Consider the following 27,701-nt stretch of genomic DNA (forward strand, 5'->3'; position numbering starts at 1 on the left):
CGATTGTTGAAATCATATTTTTTACAGTCAAGTTTGGAGCGGCTCGTATTAAGTTTGAATCTGTTGCGTTCTCTTGTGTTGTTGCGGTTGAAGCTGAAGTAGTCATTTACCGGTAGGACGTTGCAGCATATGATCTTGTGGGCAATACTCAAATCGTGTTTTAGGCGCCGTAGTTCTAGGCTTTCTAGGCCCAGGATTGTTAGTCTATTTTCGTAGGGTATTCTGTTTCGAGTGGAGGAGTGAAGGGCTCTTCTGGTGAAATATCTTTGGACATTTTCAAGGGTGTTGATGTCTGAGATGTGGTATGGGTTCCAGACAGATGAGCAGTAGTCTTGGATGGGTCTGTGATCTATGATGTATTATTTGAGTGTTCCTTTTATTTTCTTGAGCAGTATGTTATATATAATATAATATAATATATATATAATATTATATAATATATATAATTATAAATATATAATTATAAATAGTTATAAATTATAAATATAAATTTATATATACTGTACAAATGTTAACAACAGTGAAAAGCTTGTCCACTCCTTTTAAAATTGCAAGGTTTCTTTTATAAGGGAAGCAGAATTAGGTTTTCAAAAAGGCGTTTTAAAACAAACGTCCATCAAAAGATGCAGAAAACTAATTTGCCGATGGCTAGGCAGGGCCCCCCGGCAAAAAAGAATGACAGCCCTCTATAGGCGGGGCTTCTGTTTCCCTAGCAACTGTCGCCAACCGTTCCTTCCTCTTTCTCTCTCTGTTCCCCCCTCCCTCTCTCTCTATGGACCAGGGAAAGTCCCGACCTCCAACTCGGCTCGTCCAATCACAGCAGAGGAGAGCGGCCTGGGTACCTAGCGTTGGGTTCCCCGAGCGCGAGCGCGCTCTGATGACGTCATGAGGCCAGCGCCAGGCCAAATCCCCCCCTGTGGGCTTGTGGTGGACCCGGTACCCTCCCGGCCGCGGGCTGAGGTGAGTCCTTTCGGGTCGGCCCGGCGAGTTCCGAACCTCGGCCCGCTCCTCGGTTTTTTGCCCGGACGGAGCTGGGCTGGAAGTTCTCGGCCGCCTCGGTCCTCTTGGGCCTGCGCCTGTTTTCCTTCTGGTCCGCGTGCCAGGCCCGTTTTGGGGTCGCCCCCCCGACCCCGGGAGCGCGGCTGGTGTATGTGGGCCTCCTTCAGCCCGTCTTCTCTCCCCCCGGGCGGAGTTTTTCCACGCCGGGCAGCGCTGGGTTCTGACAGCTGGTTGCACCCCCAACCCTTAATAACAGGTAGCAGTGTTAGAATAGGATAGAATAGAAAAGAATAAAATTCTTAATTGGCCAAGTATGATTAGACACACAAGGAATTTGTCTTTGGTGCAGATAGTCTCAGTGTACATAAAAGAAAAGATACGTTTAATACTTAAATATTGTCATAGGGTACAAATAAGCAATCAGGAAACAATCAATATTAATAAAAATCTTAAGAATACAAGCCACAAATTACAGTCATACAGTCCTGTGTGAGAGGAAAAGGGTGATAGGAATTATGAGAAAAAACTAGTAGTACAGTAATAGTAGAGCAGACTTAGTAAATAGTTTGACAGTGTTGAAGAAATTATTTGTTTAGCAGAGTGATGGTGTTCGGGGAAAAAACTGTTCTCGTGTCTAGTTGTCTTGGTGTGCAATGCTCTGATGTTTTGAGGGTAGGAGTTGAAGCAATTTATGTGCAGGATGCGAGGGGTCAGTAAATATTTTCACAGCCCTCTTTTGGACTCCGTACAGTACACAAGTCCTCAATGGAAGGCAGATTGACAGCAATTGTTTTTTCTGCAGTTCTGATTATCCTTTGAAGTCTGTGTCGGTGTTGTTATATACATGATACTAGACAGAGAGGGGGGGGGACATTAGGACAGTGGATGGAAGGCATGCTGGTGCAGTTATGCACGCCCCTTATTGTTTTGAGATCCCAGGACCCATAATTCCCAGCTGGCATGTTTATCCAAAGCCATCTGGAAAGGAAGAACTTCAGGAGGCTGAGCTATAGAGCTTCAGGGGGCAGGGTAGGAAATATAAGTAAAGGAGAAAGGTGAGGAGGGCTGGGGGAAGAAAAAAGACTAGATTTAGCTCTTTTTTAAAAAGAGATAGAGATCCTGTATTTTAGTAATAGGCAGCTGCCCCAGAAATCCCCCTCACCCTTTCATCTAGCCTGGTCTTTTAAACTTTACAATCCCTTTCATATCACCTGTCAACCCAAGCTTTTTATTATTGGTGGCTGGGGAATTCTGGGAGTTGAAGTCCATACACCTTCAAGTTGCCCAGGTTGAAAATATAACACTGATTTGGAACAACTTTGAATTGAACCTGTGGGTTAAATATGTTTCTCGTTGTTAAGTTTTTGTCTCTCTCTCTTTTTTTAATGGATTAACTGTTGAGATGTTATTATTATTATTTATTTTATTATTGGATTTGTATGCCGCCCCTCTCCGCAGACTCGGGGCGGCTAACAACAATGATAAAAAACAACATGTAACAATCCAATTTAATAAAACAACTGTTAAGTCAGGCCTTGTGTATGACACTTCTTCACCCGCCACATCTTAGCAGTGGGTATGATACTGAGCCAGTGTGTGCCATTAGTTTGTGGTTAAACGTGTCTTGTGAAACTCTTAACATGTGTTTCATTGGATCAAATAAGGTAACCACAGCTCAGTGTGTTGTGCAAAGATGGATTTGGGTTCTATGGCTAATCAAGCATAGCTCGGGCTGACAGGCAGTTTCTGACTACCGCATTTCTGATATGTCGTTTGGCAGGACCCAGGGGAAGAGCCTTCTCTGTGGCGGCCCCGGCCCTCTAGAACTAACTCCCCCCAGAGATTAGAATTGCCCCCACCCTCCTCGCTTTTCGTAAGTTTCTTAAAACCCACCTCTGCTGTCAGGCATGGGGGAACTGAGATACTCTTTCCCCCTAGGCCTTTACAATTTATGCATGGTATGTTTGTTTGTATGTATGTTTGGTTTTATAATAAGGTTTTTTTTAGTTGTTTTAGTATTGGATTGTTACATGCTGTTTTTTATCACTGTTGTTAGCCACCCCGAGTCTACGGAGAGGGGCGGCATACAAATCCAATAATAATAATAATAATAATAATAATAATAATAATAATAATAATAATAATAATAATAATATAATTTCTAAAAAGTTCCTGATGTTTGAATTCAACTGTAGATGCAGGAAAAATAACCAAGCCAACACAATGGCTATTTTTCCCTTTTTTTTCAGCTTCTTGGGATATTGCAATGGTTGCAGTTGTTCCAGACATGATTGCTGTGGTGCTATCCTGGGAGACCATTTTGATGGATGACTAGTACCATTCAGTGATGGGCTGTGGGACTAGTAAAGTCCTCCCTGAGCCTCCCGAGGATGTTCAATTGGATCTTGTTAAAAAGGTTGAGCCCTACACTGGTTGTAAAACTGACATCTATAAACATTTCATCAAAGGGGATGGCGACGCCATCAAGTCTGCCATTCCTTCTCCACCGTGTCACACCAATCCGTACGTGGAGCAGCAGGAGCCCCGCAAGAACAGAGTGGCAAAGTACCGTGCCAAATTTGATCCCAGGGTGACAGCCAAGTACGACATCAAGGCTCTGATTGGCCGAGGTAGCTTTAGCCGGGTGGTACGAGTGGAGCACAAAGCTACCAGGCAGCCTTATGCAATCAAGCTGATAGAGACCAAATACCGCGAGGGGAGAGAAGTATGCGAGTCAGAGCTGTGTGTTCTCCGCCGGGTGCGGCACACCAACATCATTCAACTCATCGAAGTTTTCGAGACTCAGGAGCGCGTCTACATGGTCATGGAGCTGGCCACCGGAGGCGAATTGTTTGACCGCATTATCGCTAAAGGGTCTTTCACGGAAAGGGATGCCACCCGGGTGTTACAGATGGTATTGGATGGGGTTAAATACTTGCACACGTTGGGCATAACTCATAGAGACTTGAAGCCAGAGAACCTGCTCTATTATCACCCGGGTATGGACTCTAAAATCATGATCACCGATTTCGGGCTAGCGAGTGCCCGGAAGAAAGGAGATGACTGCTTAATGAAAACTACCTGTGGGACCCCGGAGTACATCGCCCCAGAGATCTTGATCCGGAAGCCTTACACAAACTCTGTGGACATGTGGGCGCTCGGGGTGATCTCGTACATCCTACTCAGTGGGACTATGCCTTTTGAGGATGATAACCGCACCCGCTTGTATCGGCAAATCCTGAAAGGAAAATACAGTTACTCTGGGGAGGTGAGTAAGGAATGAGGATTGATGTTGTGTGGGATGATATGTTTGATGAGAACATGACCGAAAAGAGCATATTACACAGTCCATGTAATTATAACTAATACAGTGGTACCTCTACCTACGAATGCCTCTACTTACAAACTTTTCTAGATAAGAAATGGGTGTTCAAGATTTTTTTGCCTCTTCTCAAGAACCATTTTCCACTTAGAACCCGAGCCTCTGAAACTGTAACCGGAAAAGGCAGGGAGAAGCCTGTGTGGGGCCTCTCTAGGAATCTCTTGGGAGGAAACAGGGCCGGAATAGGCGGGGAGAAGCCTCCGCGGGGCCTCTCTAGGAATCTCCTGGGAGGAAACAGGGCCGAAAAAGGCGGGGAGAAACCACCATGGGGCCTCTCTAGGAATATCCTGGGAGGAAGCAGGACCTCCACCCTCCCTGTGGTTTCCCCAATCCCACACATTATTTGCTCTTACATTGATTCCTATGGGAAAAATTGCTTCTTCTTACAAACGTTTCTACTTAAGAACCTGGCCACGGAACAAATTAAGTCCGTAAGTAGAGGTACCACTGTATAACTAATACTTCTAAGGGCGTGTAACAGTGGCTTCATAACTGGATGACCAATTCAGCTATCCAGGGCAATCACCTCTGGTGTTGCTTCATGCAGATCTAGGGAACCAGGGAACGCACATTGTGGGCAGTCTTGCGCAATATATTTAATGGTTTGTATATCAACAAACCACAATCTCAACAAGGAGAATCTTCCCACCCCCACTGATACAGGGCCAAGGCCCTTCTTCCAGTATCAAACCTAAATAAAAGAATAGCCAAGGACTAGCATCGTTCCTATAATGTTATTGCAGGGATGTCTTGAATATTTGAATCACTTCTCAAAGGGGCTAATCTGCTTTTGGTGAATTGCTCTGCCCTGATAAGTGGGTCTCTTCTAGGAATATGCTTGTAGCCAGGGAATGGCCCAAAATGCTGCACTGTGACAGTAATAGTAATGGTAGAAGGAACTTTTAGCACTGTGCAGGTGTATTAGCAATGACATTTAGACTTACATACTGCTTCACAGTGGACTCTCTGAGCGGTTTACAGAGTTACTGTATTGCCCCAAAAATAATGTTCTTAATACTTCACCAGTGATATATGGATACGTACTATTTCTTAATCTTGTTTTTGAAATTTTGCCTGACTGGGGGAGATGCCTTTTAGGTGTGCTATATGTCAAATTTAATGGATTTTATTTAACCTGTTCTTACTCTGTGTATGTTTTACTGGGTTATGTCATGGGCTACATTCAGCGTATAAGATGCACCCAGATTTTCAACCTCTTTTTTAGGGAGGAAAAATGTGCGTCTTATATTCTGAAAAATACGGTTATTTCAGCAGCAGGGATCTTTCTCCTTTCCCACTCGTTCAAAACCAGCGCCTTTTCAAAACCAGTGCGGGTGCAGGCACATCCATCCAGTGGTTGGGCACGTGCCAGAGCGAGATTTGGCTTCTGTGCATACGCCGGAAGCCAAATCTGGCATGAGGATGTGCGCGGAGCGAGATTTCGTCAATTTTCGTCAATATGTTTTGCTTCCACACATGCAAAAATCGCCGAAATCTCGCTCACATGTGTGTCCTCGTGTGAACTTGGCTTCCGGTGCATGCGCAGAAACGGAATCTCGCGCCGATGTGCACGCCGGTCAGCTAGCTGGAGCTGCGCGCACACCTCCATTTTTGCTACCGGGATGCCTTATTGGACGTACCGGCTGTAACCCGCTACTGATCTAATAGTAATCCGGTAGGCGGTAGGGAGAGCAAGTAGGATGCTTGGCTGCATAGCTAGAGGTATAACAAGCAGGAAGAGGGAGATTATGATCCCGCTATATAGAATGCTGGTGAGACCACATTTGGAATACTGTGTTCAGTTCTGGAGACCTCACCTACAAAAAGATATTGACAAAATTGAACGGGTCCAAAGACGGGCTACAAGAATGGTGGAAGGTCTTAAGCATAAAACGTATCAGGAAAGACTTCATGAACTCAATCTGTATAGTCTGGAGGACAGAAGGAAAAGGGGGGACATGATCGAAACATTTAAATATATTAAAGGGTTAAATAAGGTCCAGGAGGGAAGTGTTTTTAATAGGAAAGTGAACACAAGAACAAGGGGACACAATCTGAAGTTAGTTGGGGGGAAGATCAAAAGCAACATGAGAAAATATTATTTTACTGAAAGAGTAGTAGATCCTTGGAACAAACTTCCAGCAGACGTGGTAGATAAATCCACAGTAACTGAATTTAAACATGCCTGGGATAAACATAGATCCATCCTAAGATAAAATACAGGAAATAGTATAAGGGCAGACTAGATGGACAATGAGGTCTTTTTCTGCCGTCAGTCTTCTATGTTTCTATGTTTCTAATCCATTTTATAGTTAACAGATGGGCCTCCCCATGGCCACGCCCCCTCCCTCTTTATCACATGACCATGGGGAAGCTACAACAGCCGTCAGGATGAAAAGGGTCATAAGTTGTAACTTTCAAACGGTCAGTAAATGAGCCATTGTAAGTCGAGGACCACTACTGTATAGCGGTGGGTGCTTGGCAGTGTGGCCGCACGTGTCTTCCTCACGTGGTTCCATTCTTGAAGGGAGAGTCTCTTTTCCAGAGGCTATTAAGCGATCAATGGCCACGCTACTCTAATAACTCATTCAGGTTCTGCTGACTTCACTGCTCTAATTATTATTCTTTGGCTCCTGGATGATAGATAGTTGATGACCAAGAAGGGAAGTTTAATGCAGCTTGGAGAGACACTACAAACACTTCTGATGATGTTAGCTTCTTTGCGTTGCAGTGCTTATTCGGAGCGGGATCAGCTCAATTTATCTGTTAGGAACTAATTGTGTTTTTCCCTGCGCCCTGCAGCTTCTTTGCTTTATCAGGGCTTTGTTAAATAAGCAGAAGCCTTTTTTTGGGTGGGGTGGGGGGGGCGTGTATATATATATAAAGTATATTAAAAAAATAACAGAATATACTCCACCTAATGTGTCTGGTGATTCCATGATGAGAAGCCAAATAGTTTGATAGATCCTATTGTTCTACTCTCTTATGATTGATAACAAAAACTCCCGGTAAAAGTATCCACAAATTATCTGCCTGCGTCACCGACTAATTTTATGAATGGGACGTAGTGGGGCAGAAGACATCTGTGTTTTACATTTTTTAATATGCAGATTTAAAATATGTACTACAATTTCTATGCATTTCTCGATCTCCTCCTCGATCCACAGCTCACATTATAGAACCATCTTTCAGCTGTGGCGAGGGGGGCGTTTGCTCAGGTTCGCCTGGTGCATCAGTTGCGGCCCTACCTGGACCGGGAGTCATTGCTCACAGTCACTCATGCCCTCATCACCTTGAGGTTCGACTACTGTAACGCTCTCTACATGGGGCTACTTTTGAAAAGTGTTCGGAAACTTCAGATTGTGCAGAATGCAGCTGCGAGAGCAATCATGGGCTTACCTAGGTATGCCCATGTTACACCAACACTCCGCAGTTTGCATTGGTTGCTGATCAGTTTCCAGTCACAATTCAAAGTGTTGGTTATGACCTATAAAGCCCTTCATGGCATCAGACCAGAATATCTCTGGGACCGCCTTCTGCCGCACGAATCCCAGCGACCGATTAGATCCCACAGAGTTGGCCTTCTCTGGGTCCCGTCGACGAAACAATGTCATCTAGTGGGGCCCAGGGGGAGAGCTTTCTCTGTGGCGGCCCCGACCCTCTGGAACCAGCTCCCTCCAGAGATTAGGATTGCCCCCACCCTCCTTGCCTTTCGAAAACTTCTTAAAACCCACCTCTGCCGTCAGGCATGGGGGAAATGAGCCATCTCCCCTGGTCTATATAATTTATGCATGGTATGTTTATCTGAATGTATTGTTTTAAATAAGGGTTTTTAGATATCTTAATTATTAGATTTGCCATTGTATATTGTTTTTTATTATTGCTGTGAGCTGCCCCGAGTCTGCGGAGAGGGGCGGCATACAAATCTAATAAATTGAATTGAATTGAATTGAATTTCCCATCTCAAAAAGCAGGCTGTGATGCTGTTAAATCTTCACAGTCTGAGCAGCTTTTTTTGGGTTTTGTAGTTCCACAGAGACAGTCCCTAGATTTTCACCCAAGCTCAGCAATAAATCTCTATTTGGGAAGTTTGATGGGTGAGTTGCTTGTGTTGACAATGAGCTGCTGAGTAATATGGAGTCCTCTTTAAAATCCATGTTTCTTTTTCCTGTCTTTGCATGATAATAGACTTCTGGCCCCCATGTTTCTCAGCCTTGCTTCCTGTTTTGATAACATCTGGTCTAAGGTTGTTAGTTTCCAGGCCTCCCAGCTTCAGTCTTCACAATCACTGCATTTTTCAGAGTGTAAGACACAGATTCCACCCCCCTACCCAAGGCTGAAAATTTTGATGCATCTTATACTCCGAATGTAGCTTTTTTAAATCTTTTTTTCCAGCTCTAATGAAGTGCTAACGATCTTCCTGGCTTGCAGGATTTTTTCATTACTACTCTGAAGCAGATTTTTTCCAGCCCTAAGTCTTTGCAGGCTTGTTTTCATTGCTATTCCCTCCAAAGAAGCTTTTTATTCAGCCCTAACCAGGGGATAAAATAATGTGCTGAAGCTGACCAGACTAAGGACGCTAGCCAGATGAATACTTTGTACGTAAATTCCCCACTCCATTTTCCTCCCAAAAAACTAAGGTGCATCTTATAATTCGCTGCGTCTTATACTCTGAAAAATACAGTATACAAAATGTTTGAAATATATGAAATTGGGTCAATAGGTTCCACGTAATACGAAGTGCAGATGGAGCTTCAGTAGCGGACTGCAGTTATTTACACAGTTCCTAATTGAAGTGGTCCTGTACGCAGCTCTATTCTGTCATCCTCCAAGCTATTCCATTCTATCCAGTCATTTCATTTTACATTTCCCTTTTCTAATTAACTCTGAATATTCTGTGGTTTTCTCCTTAGAATGTGATTGTGAGCTTTTTTTCCTTTTAATGTCTGCAAACCTTAAATTTCCCCTGTGCTTGCTCCTATGCTCCTGCTGAAGCCCAGTGACTGTTCTCCTGCTTTCTCCCACAAAATTTCATTTGCAAACGCAAATGTGAGTTGACAAGTATGTATGTAGCCCAAGATTGTCTGGAAAGAGACTGTATTTCACAGGACTATCAAGGTCAGAGAGGCCTGGTTTCAAATCTCAGGAAATATGAAACTCACTGGCTGACCTTGAAGAATCACTTCAAGTACTCCCTCCATCAAAAAGGAAAAATGCTACCCAGGCAATGGGAAAGTTTATTGCTAAGATATTTAATAACACACAGGAACAACACAATCGAGTTTGCACATGTAGGTAATCCTTGGCTTACAACAGATTCCTTAGCGACTGTTTAGTTACAACGGCACTGAAAAAAGTGATTTATGACCATTTTTCACACTTAAGACCTTTGCAGCATTCCCATAGTCAAGTGATCAAAATTCAGATGTTTGGCAACTGATTCATATTTATTTTTATTTTTTTTAAAGAATGTTTTATTTTTTTTAAAGAATGTTTTATTTTTTTCACCATCTTTACATAAACATTGATACATGTGACCATGGGGAGGCTACAACGGTCGTAAGGATGAAAACGGTCCTAAGTTGTTGTTGTTGTTGTTGTTATTATTATTATTTATTTATTTATGTATTTATTTATTAATTAAATTTGTATGCCGCCCCTCTCCGTAGACTTGTAACAATGTGGAGTGAATTATTATTATTATTATTATTATTATTATTATTATTATTTATCAGATTTGCATGCCGCCCCTCTCCGCAGACTCGGGCCGGCTCACAACAGTGATAAAAACAATACATGGTAACAAATCTAATAATTAAAATCTAAAATAACAGTTTTACATTAAAAAAGTCTAAAAAGAAAATATAAAAATATATAAAAACATACACACAGTCATATCATACACAAACTACATAGGCAAGGGGAGATGTCTCAGTTCCCCCATGCCTGACGGCAGAGGTGGGTCTTAAGAAGTTTACGAAAGGCAAGGAGGGTGGGGGCAATCCTAATCTCTGGGGGGAGCTGATTCCAGAGGGTCGGAGCCGCCACGGAGAAGGCTCTTCCCCTGGGTCCCGCCAGACGACATTGTTTAGTTGAGGGGACCTGGAGAAGACCAACTCTGTGGGACCTAACCGGTCGCTGGGCTTTGTACGGCAGAAGGAGGTCTCACAGATAACCTGGTCCAGTGCCATGAAGGGCTTTATAGGAATTATTTGTTTAGCAGAGTGATTGCGTTCTGTGAAAAACTGTTCTTGTGTCTAGTTGTTCTGGTGTGCAGTGCTCTATAGCTTTGTTTTGAGGGTAGGAGTTGAAGTAGTTTGTGTCCAGGATGTGAGGGGTCTGTAGATCTTTCCACAGCCCTCTTTCCCCCATCATTTAAGAGGCAGAGGACACATCATCTGCCTGGAAGAGTGGTTGCAATTTGTCATTTACATTTGTCAGCTTGCCTGGGAAAATGATCCACCAACGTCACTCTCTCCTTGTTGCTCTGTGACTCACAGCAGCCTTTTCTTTCTAACAAAGACCACTTCCACTTGATACAAAGTTTAATGCACCTTGACGCATATCCCACTTCAGATAGTTTTGCAGCAGAAGTTGCCTTGAACACACTGTTGGTGCATCTCTGATGAAATATTGACTTGCTCGATGGTGTAAGACACAAACGTAAAATTTGTACAAAATTTAAAAACTATGAGGAAACCAAGGCTGCCTTAGGCATCATACATAAATTGTGCCCCCTTTTTATAATTTTAGTCTTAAATTGTGAAACTGGCTTAGGGTTTGTTCTTTTTTTTTTAATATTCCAGTTTTCTTCTATACTGCTCAAAAAAAATAAAGGCAACAATCAAATAACACATCCTAAATCTGAATGAATGAAATATTCTCATTAAATTAAGTACAAAGTTGAACGTACACAACAGCACGTGAAATTGATGGTCAATCAGTGTTGCTTCCTAAACGGACAGTTTGATTTCACAGAAGTTTGATTTACTTGGAGTTATGTTGTGTTGTTTAAGTGTCCTGTTTATTTTTTTGAGCAGTGTGGAGAATTTTGGCCCTTTAATAACTTGAGCCAGGGTGGCGCAGCAGGTAGAGTGCTGTACTGCAGGCTACTGAAGCTGACTTGTAGATCTGAAGGTCAGCGGTTCAAATCTCATCACCGGCTCAAGGTTGACTCAGCCTTCCATCCTTCCGAGGTGGGTAAAATGAGGACCCGGATTGTGGGGGCAATATGCTGGCTCTGTTAAAAAGTCCTATTGCTAACATGTTGTAAGCCGCCCTGAGTCTAAGGAGAAGGGCGGCATAAAAATCCAATAAATAAATAAATAAAATAAAACTTGTGGACTTTAACTCTCAGGAATTCTGGAAGTTGTAGTCCACAAGTCATAAAATGGCCGTGGTTCCGCATCTTTGTTCTAGATTACGTTTTACATTAGTGGCAACAACTCTTGTTTGTTACTAGCCCAAATTCACTTATTCACTAATGATTGGGAATGGGGTGAATTCTGGACCATGATAAGCACACTGGTTAGAGTGCAGCACTGCAGGCCATTTCTGCTGATTGGAATTTGGCAGTTTAGTTCTCACCTGGTTTAAGGTTGACTCAGCCTTCCATCCTTCCAGGTTGGGTAAAATGAAGACCCAGATTGTTGAGGTCAATATGCTGACTCTGTAAACCACTGAGAGAGGGCTTGAAACACTATAAAGTGGTATATAAGTCTAAGTGCTCTTGCTATTCCTCCCTCCCTCCCTTGATGGTGCAATGGTCAGAATGCAATACAGTGTTCCCTCAATTTCCGCAGGGGATGCGTTCCGAGACCGCCCGCGAAAGTCGAATTTCTGCGAAGTAGAGATGCGGAAGTAAATACACCATTTTTGGCTATGGACAGTATCACAAGCCTTCCCTTAACACTTTAAACCCCTAAATTACCATTTCCCATTCCCTTAACAACCATTTACTCACCATTATTACTGGTACGCACCATTGAATAAGACACTTAGTGACCCTGATATTTATAAACATAATTATTTATTAACAATAATTATTATTTTTGGTTATTTATTTGCAAAAACTATTAGTTTGGCAATGACATATGACGTCATCGGGTGGGAAAAATTGTGGTATAGGAAAAAAACTGCGAAGTATTTTTTAATTAATATTTTTTAAAAAAACGTGGTATAGGCTATTTGCGAAGTTCGAACCCGCGAAAATCGAGGGAACACTGTATTACAAGCTAACTTTGCCCACTGCCAAGTATTCGATCCTGACAGGTTCAGCCTTCCATCCTTCGGAGGTGGGTAAAATGAGGACCCAGATTGTTGGGGGCAATAGGCTGACTCTGTAAACTGCTTACAGAGGGCTAGTAAGCACTGTGAAGTGGTATACAAGTGCTATTGCTACCTGTTCTAACCTGACTGCTTTATTATATAAATACTTTATTGCCATACAACGAATTGTCGTTGACAACGAAAGTCACGTGACACCCAGACACAATCCCACCACACATAACAAACAGGGGGGGGAAATGCCCCACCCGCGCCACAAATTCCCTATTCTGAACCACATCTACACAACAGACCAAGTTACAATGCCCCTAAGATACTTTTAATTCTTGATTGACAAACAATGACTTTTCAAGTCTGGTTGGTCTGCTGTTCCTAAAAGCCAGCAAACAGTGCGATGAGGGCTGGGGTCCAACAGTGGCAGAGCCTTTGGTTTCGATCTCTCATTAGTATTTCAGTTACTTACCGAGGAGGGCTCGATTTTCAAGTGCTTGCAAGAAGGAAGAAACAAATCCACGAAACTCTTGGATGGAAAGGAGGCTGCAATATCCTACTCTTAAGAGGACCTTAAGAGCGGTCCCACTCTTTCTTAGAAGAAGAGAAATCCATTTACCAAGGAATGCGTTTTCGCATCCCTGGCAACCTCAAGGGGCTCGATTGAAGAGTCCAAGTGTTCTTCCTTTTTTTTAATTTCATTTTTTTAAAAAAAAAAAAAGAGAAATATTGAACGGAGCTTGGAATAAGATGCTGCCGTCCCTGACAGGTCAGCCTAACAGTTGCACATTCTGAAAGTCTTTCTCCTTTTCCCCCACCCCAATTCTTTGCTCTTTCCCTCAACCTTTAATGCAACTGTCCAGCTGACAAGCTAATGTACCTAGAGTCCCTTTTGTCCTCATCTGATTGCCTCAGCTCTATGGCCAGATCTGATGCAGCGGGCAGAAAATGTTCCCAGAAGTACAGATTAATTGGACATTTGCTCTCTTTCAAAGTTGAAATGGCCATGGATATTTTTTTTGCCTACAACGTTGGCTAAACAGTGGTACCTCTACTTACGAACTTAATTCGTTCCGTGACCAGGTTCTTAAGTAGAAAAGTTTATAAGAAGAAGCAATTTTCCCCATAGGAGTCAATGTAAGAGCAAATAATGTGTGGGATTGGGGAAACCACAGGGAGGGTGGAGGGCATGTTTCCTCCCAAGAGATTCCTAGAGAGGCCCCACGGAGGCTTCTCTCTGCCTTTTTCGGCCCTGTTTTCTCCCAGGAGATTCCTAGAGAGGCCCCACAGAGGCTTCTCCCCGCCTTTTCTGGCCCTGTTTCCTCCTAGGAGATTCCTAGAGAGGCCCCATGGAGGCTTCTCCCTGCCTTTTCCGATTACAGTTTCGGAAGCTTGGGTTTGTAAGTGGAAAATGGTTCTTGAGAAGAGGCAAAAAAATCTTGAACACCCGGTTCTTATCTAGAAATGTTCGTAAGTAGAGGCGTTTGTAGGTAGAGGTACAACAGTACTGTAGTTAATCAGGAGCCTTGTATGCAAGATGTTTCCATGAGGATAAAGACGGGTGTATTTGGGCTAATAACCTTTGTGGACTTGAATTTTGCCCACTGCATATTGACCGTGAGAATAGAGATTATTTAATTGGAATTAAACTCATTTAGTTTGCTTTCAACTGTTTAGATTCCGGTTGATGTACCTGGAAAAGTAGACCCAGACCGGATGTTGCCAAGAAAATTGTTTATTATTTCTCTGTTTAATTTTTGTAACGGAGTGGTGTAGTATAATGCAGATTTGACTCAAGAGAAGAAAGAGGAGAATACCCAGCCATTACAGAAAAGACATTTGAATTCTGATAAAGTAGAAAATGTGAAAAAGAACAACTCTCTCTTAATTGTGTTAGGTATAAATTGAAACCTGGAGAGGCTCTGACAGGCTTTCAGGATTCACTACAATATCCTTATCCACAATCTAAAATGGGGGTCTTCAAACTTGGCATCTTTAAGACTTGTGGACATCAATTCCCAAAGTTGCCAAGTTTGGAGACTTCTGATCTAAGACTTCTAGCATTTCCTGTTTCCTAAACTTCACCATCTCAAAGGGTAGACACATTATCTGTTAAAATTTATGCATCGTAAAATCATAGGGCTGAAAGGAACCCTGTAGGTCTTCTAGACCAACCCACCGCCCAAGGCAGAAGTCCTTATACAATCCCAAATGGATGTTCAGATTTGGTCTCCCCATCTGATAGAGCCAACTTGTTCTTTTAACGTTCAGCATTTATCTTTGCAAAATGTGATATTTTTCATTTATGTTCCCTGAAATTTTAGCCGATAAGAATATTGTGGTTTTGGTTCAGATTTTGGCAATATATTGATGTATTTGTTTCTAACGACTTTTATCATTTTTTCATTTGTATAAAATCTGTAATAAGTTTGCTTGAGCAAGACCACCATGTCAGAAGTCATATCATTACCCTTTCAGTATTTGGCAGTGATTTCTTGGGGAAAACAGAAGATAAAGAAAAGGTGTTTTGTAAAAATGTGTTCATGAAGTGGCATATAGAACCACAGAATTAGTTTTCCCTCCCCCCCTCTCTCTTTCTTTCTTTCTTTCCTTCTTTCTTTCTTTCCTCCTCTTTCTCTCTTCTTTCTTTCTACTCTCTCTCTCTTTCTTTCTTTCTTTCTTCTTTCTTTCTTTCTTTCTTTCCTGCTCTTTCTCTCTTCTTTCTTTCTACTCTCTCTCTTTCTTTCTTTCTTTCTTTGTTTCTTTCTTTCCTCTTTCTCTCTTCTTTCTCTCTAGTCTTCTTTCTTTCTTTTGTTCTTTCATTCTTTCATTCTATCTTCCTTCCTTCCTTCCTTCCTTCCTACCTACCTACCTACCTTCTTGATTGTTCCAGCATATTGACCATTTGTCCAGGCTCCATCATCCCCTCCAGTCCATCATACTTGGTACATAGGTTTCAGTCTACACAGTATACATATTCCCTTTACTGGGAGTTTGCCAGGGCTGGGTTTAGAGACATGTTTCCCAATTAAGGTTTTGTTTTGCTGTTTGGACTTAAACGCCTTTCTGGGCGATTGGCAGACTTCTTCTGAAACCTGAAAATTGACTCAATCAAGTGATCAGTGTCGATTGGTAAAACTGTGCACGTAGCTGACTGTGCAGAGGAGGCTTCTGGTTGTTGGTTCTTAGGAACACCTGCTGCTGCCGCATTCACTGGCTGGCCTGTGTAAGATACAAGATGAATGGCTTGTATTGATACATGCCTGCAGACTACATGGCAAGTGCACAAAACTTCCACCCCTACCGAGGAAGTCAATGTTTTGAGATATTTCAGGTGGCCGATTTAGAAGTTTTTTTGGCAGCTGTTGGGAAAATGATGTTCGCAAAAACTAAGAAAATTTCAAGTTGTTACAAATTTGATTCTAAATACTGTGTACCAAATGCAACCTACTCAGAAAGTAAGTCCTAGCTTGATTTTTTTACACATGCACCTGATATAAACCCTACTCCCTACAAATAAGTCCTCCCTTTTCAATATTAGCAAAAATATGTTATATACACAGACACACACACACACACACATATATTTGTTTTCGTAAATTTTCATGGGTACAGGTATGACGGTCTTGGCATATTCAGGTTTCTTCCCATGTAAGATTCAGAGATTTCTGGCAAAACGTGTATATATATATATATGTATGTATGCATGTATGTATGTATGTCACATGTTTAAGCTGAATTTGAAAATTAAGGGAGACTAGGATATATATATATATATATATATATATATATATATATATATATATATTCGTAAATTTTCACGGGTATATGTATGTAGATTGTTCTGAGTTCGGGTTTTGCCCTGTGTAATATTTTGCATGTTTATGCGATGTTTCGGTGAAATCACATCCACCATCATCAGGCACGAAGCTTGGAAACTTCAGCCTGATGATGGTGGATGTGATTTCACCGAAACGTCGCATAAACATGCAAAATATTACACAGGGCAAAACCCGAACTCAGAACAATCTACATATATATATATATGTGTTCCCTCGATTTTCGCGGGTTCGAACTTCGTGAAAAGTCTATACCACGGTTTTTCAAAAATATTAATTAAAAAATACTTTGTGGTTTCCCCCCCTATACCACGGTTATCCTGCCCGATGAGGTCATATATCATCACCAAACTTTCGTCCACCTTTAATAAATATTTTTTAAAAATAAATTTTAATAAAGAAACATGGTGAGTAATAATCTAAATGGTTGCTAAGGGAATGGGAAATTGCAATTTAGGGGTTTAAAGTGTTAAGGGAAGGCTTGTGTTACTGTTCATAGCCAAAAATAGTGTATTTACTTCCGCATCTCTACTTCGCGGAAATTCAACTTTCGCGGGCGGTCTCGGAACGCATCCCCCGCAAAAATCGAGGGAACACTGTATGTATATATGATTTTTTTTTAATCTTTAAAAACCACCCAGAGTTTACGCAGAGTGAGTTGGGCAGCCTGTATAAAAATTTTTTAAATAAATACCCTATCCTTTCTTCCCCCCTCCCCTTTTAAATACATACAGTTGGAGAATCCTCTGTGAAACCATCATTTTGGTTTGTTTGCCTGTTAAAACATTCACAGATCAATAAGGGTGGCAATTTACTTTTTAAAAACCCATTCCGGATGATGTTGCCAAGTGCGTTGCACTATAGATGGTTTCCTAACGTGATTGTGACAATTTTGGATGTATCAAATGGCTACTCTACAGCACGGTCATTTATTTATTTCCAAAGATGCGCATTGTTAAATGCGAGCTGGACAAAACATGATACGGGACTCATTAGTAGAGAGTGTCTGAGAAGGCCCCGTAAATATCCGCTATAGCTTCAAAATGCTCTGGGCAGTACATCACCCAATTTCTCCCTGTTTAGCTTGCTAAGTCTTTTGCTGACAACGGCCATTTCACTGGCAATCTGTTACTTAGTGGTATTTATTCTTTTTCTCCGGTGTGCAGAACAAGAATATTGCTCGTTTCAGTCGGCTCAATATATTTTAAGCCTGTGCTTCCCCAAAGTCTGATTCTATACCTGGGACTCCTATAGCTGTCTAGTCACACCAACTGAAAAAGAGCGTCAGTTTCTTGAAGCTCTGCTCTATTTCGTATGATGCTGTAAATGTACTGAAAATAAGACCCTGTCTTATATTTTTTGGAACCCTGAAATAAGCCCTTGGCCTTATTGCCAGGCACTCAAAAGTCCGATTGGGCTTTGTTGTGATTCAGCCTGAGGCTCCTCGGGGACCGGCTGCATCTCTGCTGGATCCAGGCCCGGAGGAGGAGGACAGTGAACAGGAGGGGGAGGACCAGGCAGACGGGGGAGAGGAAAGTCAGGAAGAGGATGAGGGGGAGCAGCCTGAGAGCCCCGGGGGGGGGGCTCTCCCCAGCCAGTAGCCTGGCCTCATTGGATGAGGAAGCACAGGCTATAATTGACATGAGACAGCGACGTGCAGCTCAGAGACGGGACCAATTAGAAAGGTATTGGCATCACTGAATTGGCAACAGCTGGGTTTGGGTGTGGTTCTCCTCAGCAGGGTTTAAAAGGCAGGCCAGCCCTTTAAGCCATGTGGAGCGTTATCAACTGGAAGTTCTGTGACCCTGCTTTGCTTCTCGGCGTCTCTGATCTTGGCTTGTGGCCTAGAAGACTGGAAGACTTGGGGGAGGCGTATGTTTGTTATCTCCAGCTTTGTTTTTGACAGCAAGAATCCTGTTTTACTTCATGGCCTTCGTGAAACATCTTTGAAGTTTCAGCGTGTTCCTGTTTGTAAGGACATTTTCTGTTACCTGTGTTTGCTTTGAATTCTATAAACTGCCTTTGCTTTTTACCAGTGTGTCTGGATTCTCTTTTTGGGTTGGTGTTTGCTTCTGGAGGGACCCAGACAGAACAGGCTTATTATCAGAAGATGTCTTATTTGGGGGGAACAGGGTATCTACCTATCTATAACAGTGGTTCTCAACCTTTCTGATGCCGCGACCCCTTAATACAGTTCCTCTTGTTGTGGTGACCCCCCAACCATAAGTCTAGCACCAATTCTCCCAACAGAGCTTGAAGCTGATTGGCAGGAAGGTCAGAGGGACACCCCCACTTTAAACGCCTGATTGGTCGGATTGTAAAACTACGTTCCAAGCGCCAGAATAGAAGCTGTAGTTCCTAACACCTTGGGAAATTTGTCTTTTCCCATGGTCTCAGGTGACCCCTGTAAAACTGTCGTTCGAACCCCAAAGGGATCCTGACCCCCAGGTTGAGAACCCCTGATCTATAGCTAGCTAGCTATGTATGTATCTATCTTTCTTTCTACCTATCTCCACCCACCCATTCCTTCCTTCCTTCCTTCCTCCCTCCCTCCCTCCCTCCCTCCCTCCCTCCCTCCCTCCCTCCTTCCTTCCTTCCCCAAAAATAAGATCCTATCATATATTTTTGAACCCTGAAAAAAGGCAGAAGAATAAAATAGAAATGAATTAACCAAGGATTTAAGGATGTCATGGAGGTTAAAAGGTCCAGGATATCATTCTTTGATGGTGAATAACTGAATTAATACATTACATTGTTTTTGAAAAACTGGAAATAGCCCTTCAGGAAATCACTACGAAGCTTCAACGAAAACATGAATATTGAGAACAATGACCGACATGGTATAAATCACCAGGCAAAATAATTAATTTCAAGCCTCTTCTGTTCGTGGTGCTTGGGTTTGCTATTGGAACAGTTTCTCCGCACAAAAGCCCAATAATGAGGCTCTGAATGTTTATAGCAACAGCTATGGATTTTGTCTATTTCTGCAGCTACCTGCAGAGTCCCATTCAGGTCTTTGTTGTTGTTTCTGCTTGCTTGTTCTATTTGTTGAGGTTGGAACAACAAAGAGGAAGAAAGGAGTCGATTTGGGGGATTGGAATTGGAATTCCAGCTGATTGGAACTTGAAGGTATCTCAAATATACAAATATTGTAGCACATTTCTTTTCCTGTGGGTATACCCGCTCCAGACTAAAAAGTGGATGTAACCCTAATATGGTAGACTACTAGGCACCATACTACACCTAGCTAACCAAGTATAACTTGGCACTGAATAACCCATTAAAAAAAAACCATTATAAAATCATGCATGGGATAGAAAAGGTGGATAGAGAAAAATCCTTTTCTCTATCACACAATACTAGGACGAGGGGACATTCCCTAAAGCTCAGAGGTAAGAAAGTGAGGACAAATAAAGGGAAATATTTCTTCACCCAGAGGGTCCTTGGTTTATGGAATTCACTTCAAGAAGAGGTCGTGACAGCTGTCGGCCTGGATAACTTCAAGTCAGGATTAGACAGATTCATGGATGCCAAGTGTATTGGTGGTTATTGAAATGGATGTCCAAGTGCCGCCTCTATGTTGACTGAGGCAGGCGGGGTTCCCTTGGGTACCATTTGTTGGGGTCGAGGGAAAGGGAGGGTTTTGCCTTCTCTTTCTGCTCAAGATCCCCATGGACAATTGGTGGACCACTGTGTGACACAGAATACTGGACTCAATGGGCTTTGGCCCAATTCAGCATGGCTTTTCTTATGGTTCTACTTTTGGAATGAAAACCATTGTCTTGGCATTTAGTGTGATCTTCGAGGCCCGTGATGGCTAACATATGGCACATGTGCCACAGGTGGCACACGGAGCCATATCTGAGGGCATGTGAGGCATTGCCCTATATCATCTCCAGCATGCATGTCCTTGCTGGCCAGCTGATTTTCGTCCTGAAGGCAGGTGTCGGGGAGGTCTTGAAGCGCTACTCTATTTCATATGATATTGTAAATGTACCATAGCTAGTATATTTTTAAATTCTATGCTTTAGATCAGTGTTTCCCAACCTTGGCAAATTGACAAGCAGGAAGAGGGAGATAGTGATCCCCTTATATAGAGCGCTGGTGAGACCACATTTGAAGTACTGTGTTCAGTTCTGGAGACCTCACCTACAAAAAGATATTGACAAAATTGAACGGGTCCAAAGACGGGCTACAAGAATGGTGGAAGGTCTTAAGCATAAAACGTATCAGGAAAGACTTCATGAACTCAATCTGTATAGTCTGGAGGACAGAAGGAAAAGGGGGGGACATGATCGAAACATTGAAATATGTTAAAGGGTTAAACAAGGTTCAGGAGGGAAGTGTTTTTAATAGGAAAGTGAACACAAGAACAAGGGGACACAATCTGAAGTTAGTTGGGGGAAAGATCAAAGGCAGCATAAGAAAATATTATTTTACTAAAAGAGTAGTAGATCCTTGGAACAAACTTCCAGCAGACGTGGTTGGTAAATCCACAGTAACTGAACTTAAACATGCCTGGGATAAACATATATCCATTGTAAGTTAAAATACAGGAAATAGTATAAGGGCAGACTAGATGGACCATGAGGTCTTTTTCTGCCGTCAGTCTTCTATGTTTCTATGAAGATATCTGGACTTCATGTCCCAGAATTCCCCAGCCAGCATTCTCTGGCTGGGGAATTCTGGGAGTTGAAGTCCAAATATCTTCAACTTGCCAAGGTTGGGAAACACTGCTTTAGATCATAGGCCTTCAAACTTGGCAACTTGTAGACTTCAGTTCTCAGAATTCTCCAGCCAGCGTAGCTAAATAGAATTCTAGGAGTTAAAGTCCACAAGTCTTAAAGTTGCCAAGTTTGGGGATTCCTGCTTTACATTATCCAAGCAATCATTATTAGTATTGGGTCTGATCTGGTTTAGGACTCACCGGGGGGGGGGGGAGATGGGCCCACCCATTTTCCTGTCCATGAACTTGTTGCATACCAATCATCATCTTGTTTTCCTTGCTTTGACATTTAAGTGGTTCCCTAAGAATTGAGTTCAAATGCAGGTTTTTAATATTGCACCCAATGTAGCTCTCCTTGAGCAAATACTGGGGGGGAGGATATATTGAAGTAATACAAAGCTCATGAAATTGAGAGTCTGCGACCAGCTTGCCATGTTCCTCTCATTTCATTCTAGAGAATGAAAGTGATCATTTTAATGGGCAATAGGCAAAGAAGTCAGTAAGCTCGTTTCATTTCTAACCTTAATTTTGTGTGTGTGTGTGTTTGTGTGTGTGTGTGTATGTGTCTGTATATGTAGGTTGTTCTGAGTTCGGATTTTGCCCTGTGTAATATTTTGCATGTCTATGTGTAGTTTCGGTGAAATCACATTCACCATCATCAGGCTGAAGTTGTAAGCTTTGTGCTGCTGTAGATATACAGTGATCCCCCGAGTTTCGCGATCCCGATCATTGCGAATCGCTATATCGCGATTTTTCCACCCGATGACGTCACTCCCTTCCTTTCTCATCTTTCTTTCTCTCTCTCTTTCTCTATCTTGCTTCTTCCTCTCTCACACTCTCTTCCTCCCTCTCTCATCTCTTTCTTTCCTTCTCTCTCTTTCTCTATCTCTCCCCCTCTTGCTCTCGAGCGGCAAGCGAGCAGCCAGGCGGGCGGGCGAACGGGCAAGCGGCAAGCGAGCGGCCGGGCGAGCGGGTGACGGGCAAGCGGCAAGCGATCTTGGGGTTTCCCCTTTGCCTGGGCGGCGGGAAGACCCAGGGAAGGTTCCTTTGGCCGCCCAACAGCTGATCTGCTCCGCAGCGCGGCAGCAGCGAGGAGCCGAAGATGGGGTTTCCCCGTTGCCTGGGCAACGGGGAAACCCCATCTTCGGCTCCTCGCTGCTGCCGCGCTGTGGAGCAGATCAGCTGTTGGGCGGTCAAAGGGTCTTCCCCGCCGCCCACACGCAAACTCCACCATCTGCGCATGTGCGGCCATGGAAAAGGGGGCGCGCATGCGCAGATGGTGTTTTTACTTCCGTGCCGCTACATCGCGAGTTATCGATTATCGCGAGGGGTCTTGGAACGGAACCCTCGCGATAATCGGGGGATCACTGTAGTTCTAACTATAGATATAGATATAACTATATCTACAGCAGCACGAAGCTTACAACTTATATTCCCCATATTTTGGGGAAGGAAGGCAGCTTAGGTCTCGCAGTGTTCGCCTTAGAACAAGGACAGAAACACCAGCCTGAAGATGATGAGTGGGACCTCATCGAAACGTCGCCAGAAATTTCCAAATCCTACACGGGAAGAAACCCGAATATATATATATATATATTCCCTCTTCTTAAGAAAGGTAGCTTAATTAAATCAAGCCAAAGATACATACTGTACAGCAGGTGAAGCCTCCAGCAAGATAAACAGATCAATAAACCAATTTGTGTTTGCTGACTAGAAGAGATTTCTAATTACTAGTGCTCTCTGCTTACCATTTCAGAGGGTGGCAGAGTAATTGAAAGGATAAGAAATCCAATTCCTTCTTGTTCGAGAATTTGTTCCTGTTTAGCGCCCCTTAACTGAGCTGGTAATGCTGACTCCCTTGTCAGATTGAAGGTGATAATTTATTGCTGCCTGTTCCCCATTCAGGAATTGCTTCGCATTTTGGTTAAAATAATACCGGTTGGTTAAATTGTTAAAATAACATTGAAAACATTAACATAGATTATTGGTTGGCGATAATTAGCATTTTTAAATTTAACATTCTAGCAGTATGTGAGCTCCACCTCTCTCTAACTGCAAACATGGTCCCTTTTTGTTGTTGTTATGCATAAGTACAAAATCTAGATCCGGGGTGTCAAACTCAAGACACAGGGGCCAGATCTGGCCCGCGAGGCTGCCCTACAAACAGAGGACCAATCCACGGTGCTTTTGCTCTGCCAGCGAAAACGGGCTCCCAAGCTTCGTTTTCGGCTGCCAGGGCCTCCTGCAACCCTCTGCCAGTAAAAACAAAGCTTGGGAGGCCCACACACGGGTTAAAGTGTGTGTGTCCATCTAAATAGCCATTCTGTCTGGAAAGAGCACTGAGAGACCACGGTAGATATTTTAAAAATCTGCCTAACCCTCTAATCTCAGGGGTTATTGAATAGCCGTTGATATTATAGTGCAGGGGTGTCAAATTCTCATCATCACGTCATCACATTAAGTTTTGTGACTTTTCCTTCCTTCCTTCCTTCCTTCCTTCCTTCCTTCCTTCCTATCTTCCTTCCTTCCTTCCTTCCTTCCTATTTTACTCTTCTGCCTTTTTTCAGAGTTCAAAAAAATATAAGGCAGGATCTTATTTTGGGGTAAGTAAGTAAATGAGGGAGGGAGGAAGGGAGGGAAGGAGGAAGGAAGGAAGGAAGGAAGGAAGGAAGGAAGGAAGGACAATAGCACTTAGGCTTATACAGTATACCATTTCACAGGGATTTCCAGCCCTCTCTAAGAGCGGTTTACAGAGTCAGCCAACAATTCTCATTTTACTGACTTCGGAAGGATGGGAGGCTGAGTCAAGGATCAAACTGCTGGCAGTGCGCAGAGTCAACCTGCAATGATGGGAGGGAGGGAAGTAATAGCTCTTTAAACTTATATACCACTTCACAGGGCTTTCCAGCCCTCTCTAAGCAGTTTACAGAGTCAGCCAACAATTTGGGTCCTCATTTTACTCACCTCAGAAGGATGGGAGGATGAGTCAAGCTTCAGCCAGTCAGGATCGAACTGCTGGCGGTAGGCAGAATCAGCCTGCAATACTGCATTCAAACGACAATTCACGTTTCCCCCCCCCATCCCTTTTGTTTCTCCTTAAATTCTCAGCCCTGGCCCAGCGTGTCCAACCTCGCTAAAGATTTCATCGACCACCTGCTCACCGTGGATCCCGGCGACCGGATGACAGCCCTTCAAGCCTTAAAGCATCCCTGGGTTGTAAGCATGGCGGCCTCATCTTCCATGAAGAACCTGCACCGCTCCATCTCCCAGAACCTCCTCAAGAGGGCGTCGTCTCGTTGCCAAAGCACCAAGTCGGCTCAGTCGACCCGTTCCAGCCGCTCCACCAAATCCAACAAGTCCCGCCGAGTGCGGGAGAGGGAGCTACGGGAACTGAATTTGCGGTACCAGCAACAGTGCAACGGCTGATGGCGCCCAGCAGGAGGCGATCTCACTTCCTTCTTTCCGTCGCTGGGAGCGCGTGGTGCAGGGTGCCCACTAGGTGCTCCAGCTGCCTTATTCTTTCTCTGAACGGTCTCTGCGTTCTGTCTTTCCGTTTTGAAAGAAATGGAGGCTTTGGGGACATTGATGCCTGCCTGGGTATCTACCTACCAGTATCTCTGTCGTGGTGGGAAATGAGGAAAGTCCGCTCTGGGCCCTTCCTGGGTCAAATCCTGAGCTGAGGGTCTGCATTGCTGGAAACACGTGGAAGAGAAAATACTCACTCAGTTTAAAATCTCTGGTACCACTGCTTATTTAATGGCGAAAGTCAGTTGTGGTTGGCACAGCGGCCGATGGTTGGGTATTTAGAAGGCACTCCTCTCTGCCCATTTACCTGGAAATAAGCTTGATTCAATTAAGGGTGTGACTTCTGCACATGTACAGAAGTACACACTGGGCCAGTGATGGCAAACCTTTTTTTCCTCGGGTGGCGAAAGAGCATATGCGCAAGTGCCCACACTCATAATTCAATGCCTGGGAAGGGCGAAAACAGCATCCCCTGCCCCCCTGGAGGCTGGAAATGGCCTGTTTCCCAACTTCTGGTGGGCCCAGTAGGCTCCTATTTCACCCTCCCCAGGCTCCAAAGGCTTCCCTGGAGTCGGAGTAGGGTAAAAACGCCCTTCCCCATCCCGCCGGAGGCTCTTTGGAAGCCACAAACGACCTCCCAGAGCCTCCGTGCAAGCCAAAAATCAGCTGGCTGGCACACACATGCACACTGGACTAAGCTAGGGCAATGGCTCGTGTGCCAGCAGATATGGCTCCGCGTGCCACCTATGGTACCCGTGCCATAGGTTTGCCATCACTGCACTAGGCTCACTTGCTTAAGATTTGGAATCACCCGGAGTTAGAGGCATTTCTAGGAGGGCACAAATAGATGATGGGTTTTCTTTACCAGCGTGACCTCTTGGACTGTACTAAACTTTTTCCCCCCTAGAGATTCTAGTAACATTTAATGTGTTATGCGTGTGGCGGTGTTCTCTACATCTGGGCCAACATTTATCTGCAAATGGCTTGGAAATGAGCTTCGTCCTTTTTCCTTGCCTCTTATTTTGTGGCATTGCTTTGATCTTCCATTTTTTCCCCCTCTTAAGGTTGGGGATGAATTACTATAATCCCAGTTATCATTCCAGATCTGCCAAAATTGTAGGATGTGGGTCAGCATTCCACATTCCCAGATTACGGCAAGAACCTTGACTTTCCTTTCCAACATCATATGCTCTTAGTAGATGACCTATTAGAAGGACAGAAGGAGCAATAGAAATCTCTCATCAAATGTTGTGGTTGAAGCGTGACCGTTAAATCTGCCTATAGAATTGTGCAGAAAATACACTTGGGAATGACTGACTTTCCTAGTTTAATGAGATCCACAAATATTCTACACTGCAGAGACCCCCAATGATTAACCCACTTTAAAAAAAATAAAAATTGCACAGTTGTAAACAAAGAGCCCGAAAACAAAAGCAATACAGTGATACCTCGTCTTACAAACTTTTCGAGATACAAACCCAGGGTTTAAGATTTTTTTGCCTCTTCTTACAAACTATTTTCACCTTACAAACCCACCGCCGCCGCTGGGATGCCCCACCTCCGGACTTCCGTTGCCAGCGAAACACCCATTTTTGCGCTGCTGGGATTCCCCTGAGGCTCCTCTCCATGGGAAACCCCACCTCCAGAGTTCCGTTGACAGTGAAGCACCCGTTTTTGCGCTGCTGGGATTCCCCTGAGGCCCCCCTCCATGGGAAACCCCACCTCCGGACTTCCGTGTTTTTGTGATGCTGCAAGGGAATCCCAGCAGGGGAATCCCAGCAGAGCAAAAACGGGAACTTCACTGGCAACGGAAGTCCAGAGGTGGGGTTTCCCAGCGAGGGGAGCCTCAGTGAAATTGCAGCATTGCAAAAACACAGAGGTCCGGAGGTGGGGTTTACTATGGAGGGGAGCCTCAGGGGAATCCCAGCAGCGCAAAACCAGGCACTTTGGCTGGCAAAAGGTGTGAATTTTGGGCTTGCACGCATTAATCACTTTTCCATTGATTCCTATGGGAAACATTGTTTCATCTTACAAACTTTTCACTTTAAGAACATCGTCCCGGAACCAATTAAGTTTGTAAGACAAGGTATCACTGTAATCCTGCCGTAGCCATGTTTTAAAATAAAGTCAGGTGAAGCAGTGCAAATGATTATAACAAGAAGATTGACATATTACCAACATGCATCTTCAAAGTCACTAACTTGAAGAGGAGTTGTATTCTTCTATCCTTGTTTAAGCCTGATGTAGTTCTGCAGAGCCAAAGGAAGTGTTGGGATTTTGAAGATGGCATTAATCCTTTAATTTCAAGCAGCGTGGAGAGTCAGGTTTTTAATGGCTCTGTATTGAAAATGCATCCCCCTGCACATAACAAAGCTAGCACATCAGGGAGTAGACGAGGCACTAAATCTTTATTAGCAAAAGGAAGATTTGTCAAACATCAGAATGGATTCAAGGTGGCACACAAACCACGCACCCCTTGCTTGGTGAAATGGTCCGATGAATTCTGCTACCTCATTCTGCAGCATAGTAACTCCTGTGGGAAGCCAACTAGGGCTGGTCAAAATACAATCTGGAGTTTTCAAGTAGATGACCCTAGTTTTGAAAATAACCATCCAGAGACACTTTTAATTCTCTATGTCGTATTCAGTTGAGCTAGTCCTTTTTCTGTTCTATTTTTCCCAGTTGGAATTGTGTCCATGACAGTTATAAAGTGCCTTTTATCAGAAACCAGCTCCTTATATCCTCTGGCAGATCCTGTTTTGCAATGTAACTTTCTTAAAACTGATACTAATCATGTATTTAACGATAATTAGCCGGCAGTTTAAAGTTTAGCATTTCTTCAGTCTTGATATTCAAGGGGTGTTTATCATGTTGGGCAGTTAAATGCCACTGAATTTTATGAGCATTATGAGCCTAAATATACGTTTTACTCCAGTGAGTGATGATTCTAATT

The 27,701-nt window shown here is 43.4% G+C and overlaps 1 protein-coding gene across 1 annotated transcript; it reads left to right on the plus strand.

The window, feature by feature from the left end:
• The first annotated feature begins 867 nt into the window (after positions 1 to 867).
• PSKH1 (protein serine kinase H1) lies at positions 868 to 26,146 on the plus strand. Its single transcript, XM_070760357.1, has 3 exons — positions 868 to 960; positions 3,249 to 4,267; positions 24,332 to 26,146. Exons 2-3 carry the CDS (start codon positions 3,347 to 3,349, stop codon positions 24,647 to 24,649), a joined length of 1,239 nt encoding a protein of 412 aa, XP_070616458.1. The 5' UTR covers positions 868 to 960; positions 3,249 to 3,346; the 3' UTR covers positions 24,650 to 26,146.
• The last annotated feature ends 1,555 nt before the right edge of the window (positions 26,147 to 27,701 follow it).

This window comes from Erythrolamprus reginae, chromosome 9 (assembly GCF_031021105.1).
Source record: "Erythrolamprus reginae isolate rEryReg1 chromosome 9, rEryReg1.hap1, whole genome shotgun sequence".
NCBI lineage: Eukaryota > Metazoa > Chordata > Lepidosauria > Squamata > Dipsadidae > Erythrolamprus > Erythrolamprus reginae.

What these genes read in the sequence shown, in the direction of transcription:
- PSKH1 (XM_070760357.1), top strand. Translation starts at nt 3,347, where the DNA reads ATGGGCTGTGGGACTAGTAAAGTCCTCCCTGAGCCTCCCGAGGATGTT. An exon ending in AATACAGTTACTCTGGGGAG is followed by an intron (nt 4,268 to 24,331) that starts GTGAGTAAGGAA and finishes TTAAATTCTCAG; the next exon opens with CCCTGGCCCAGCGTGTCCAA.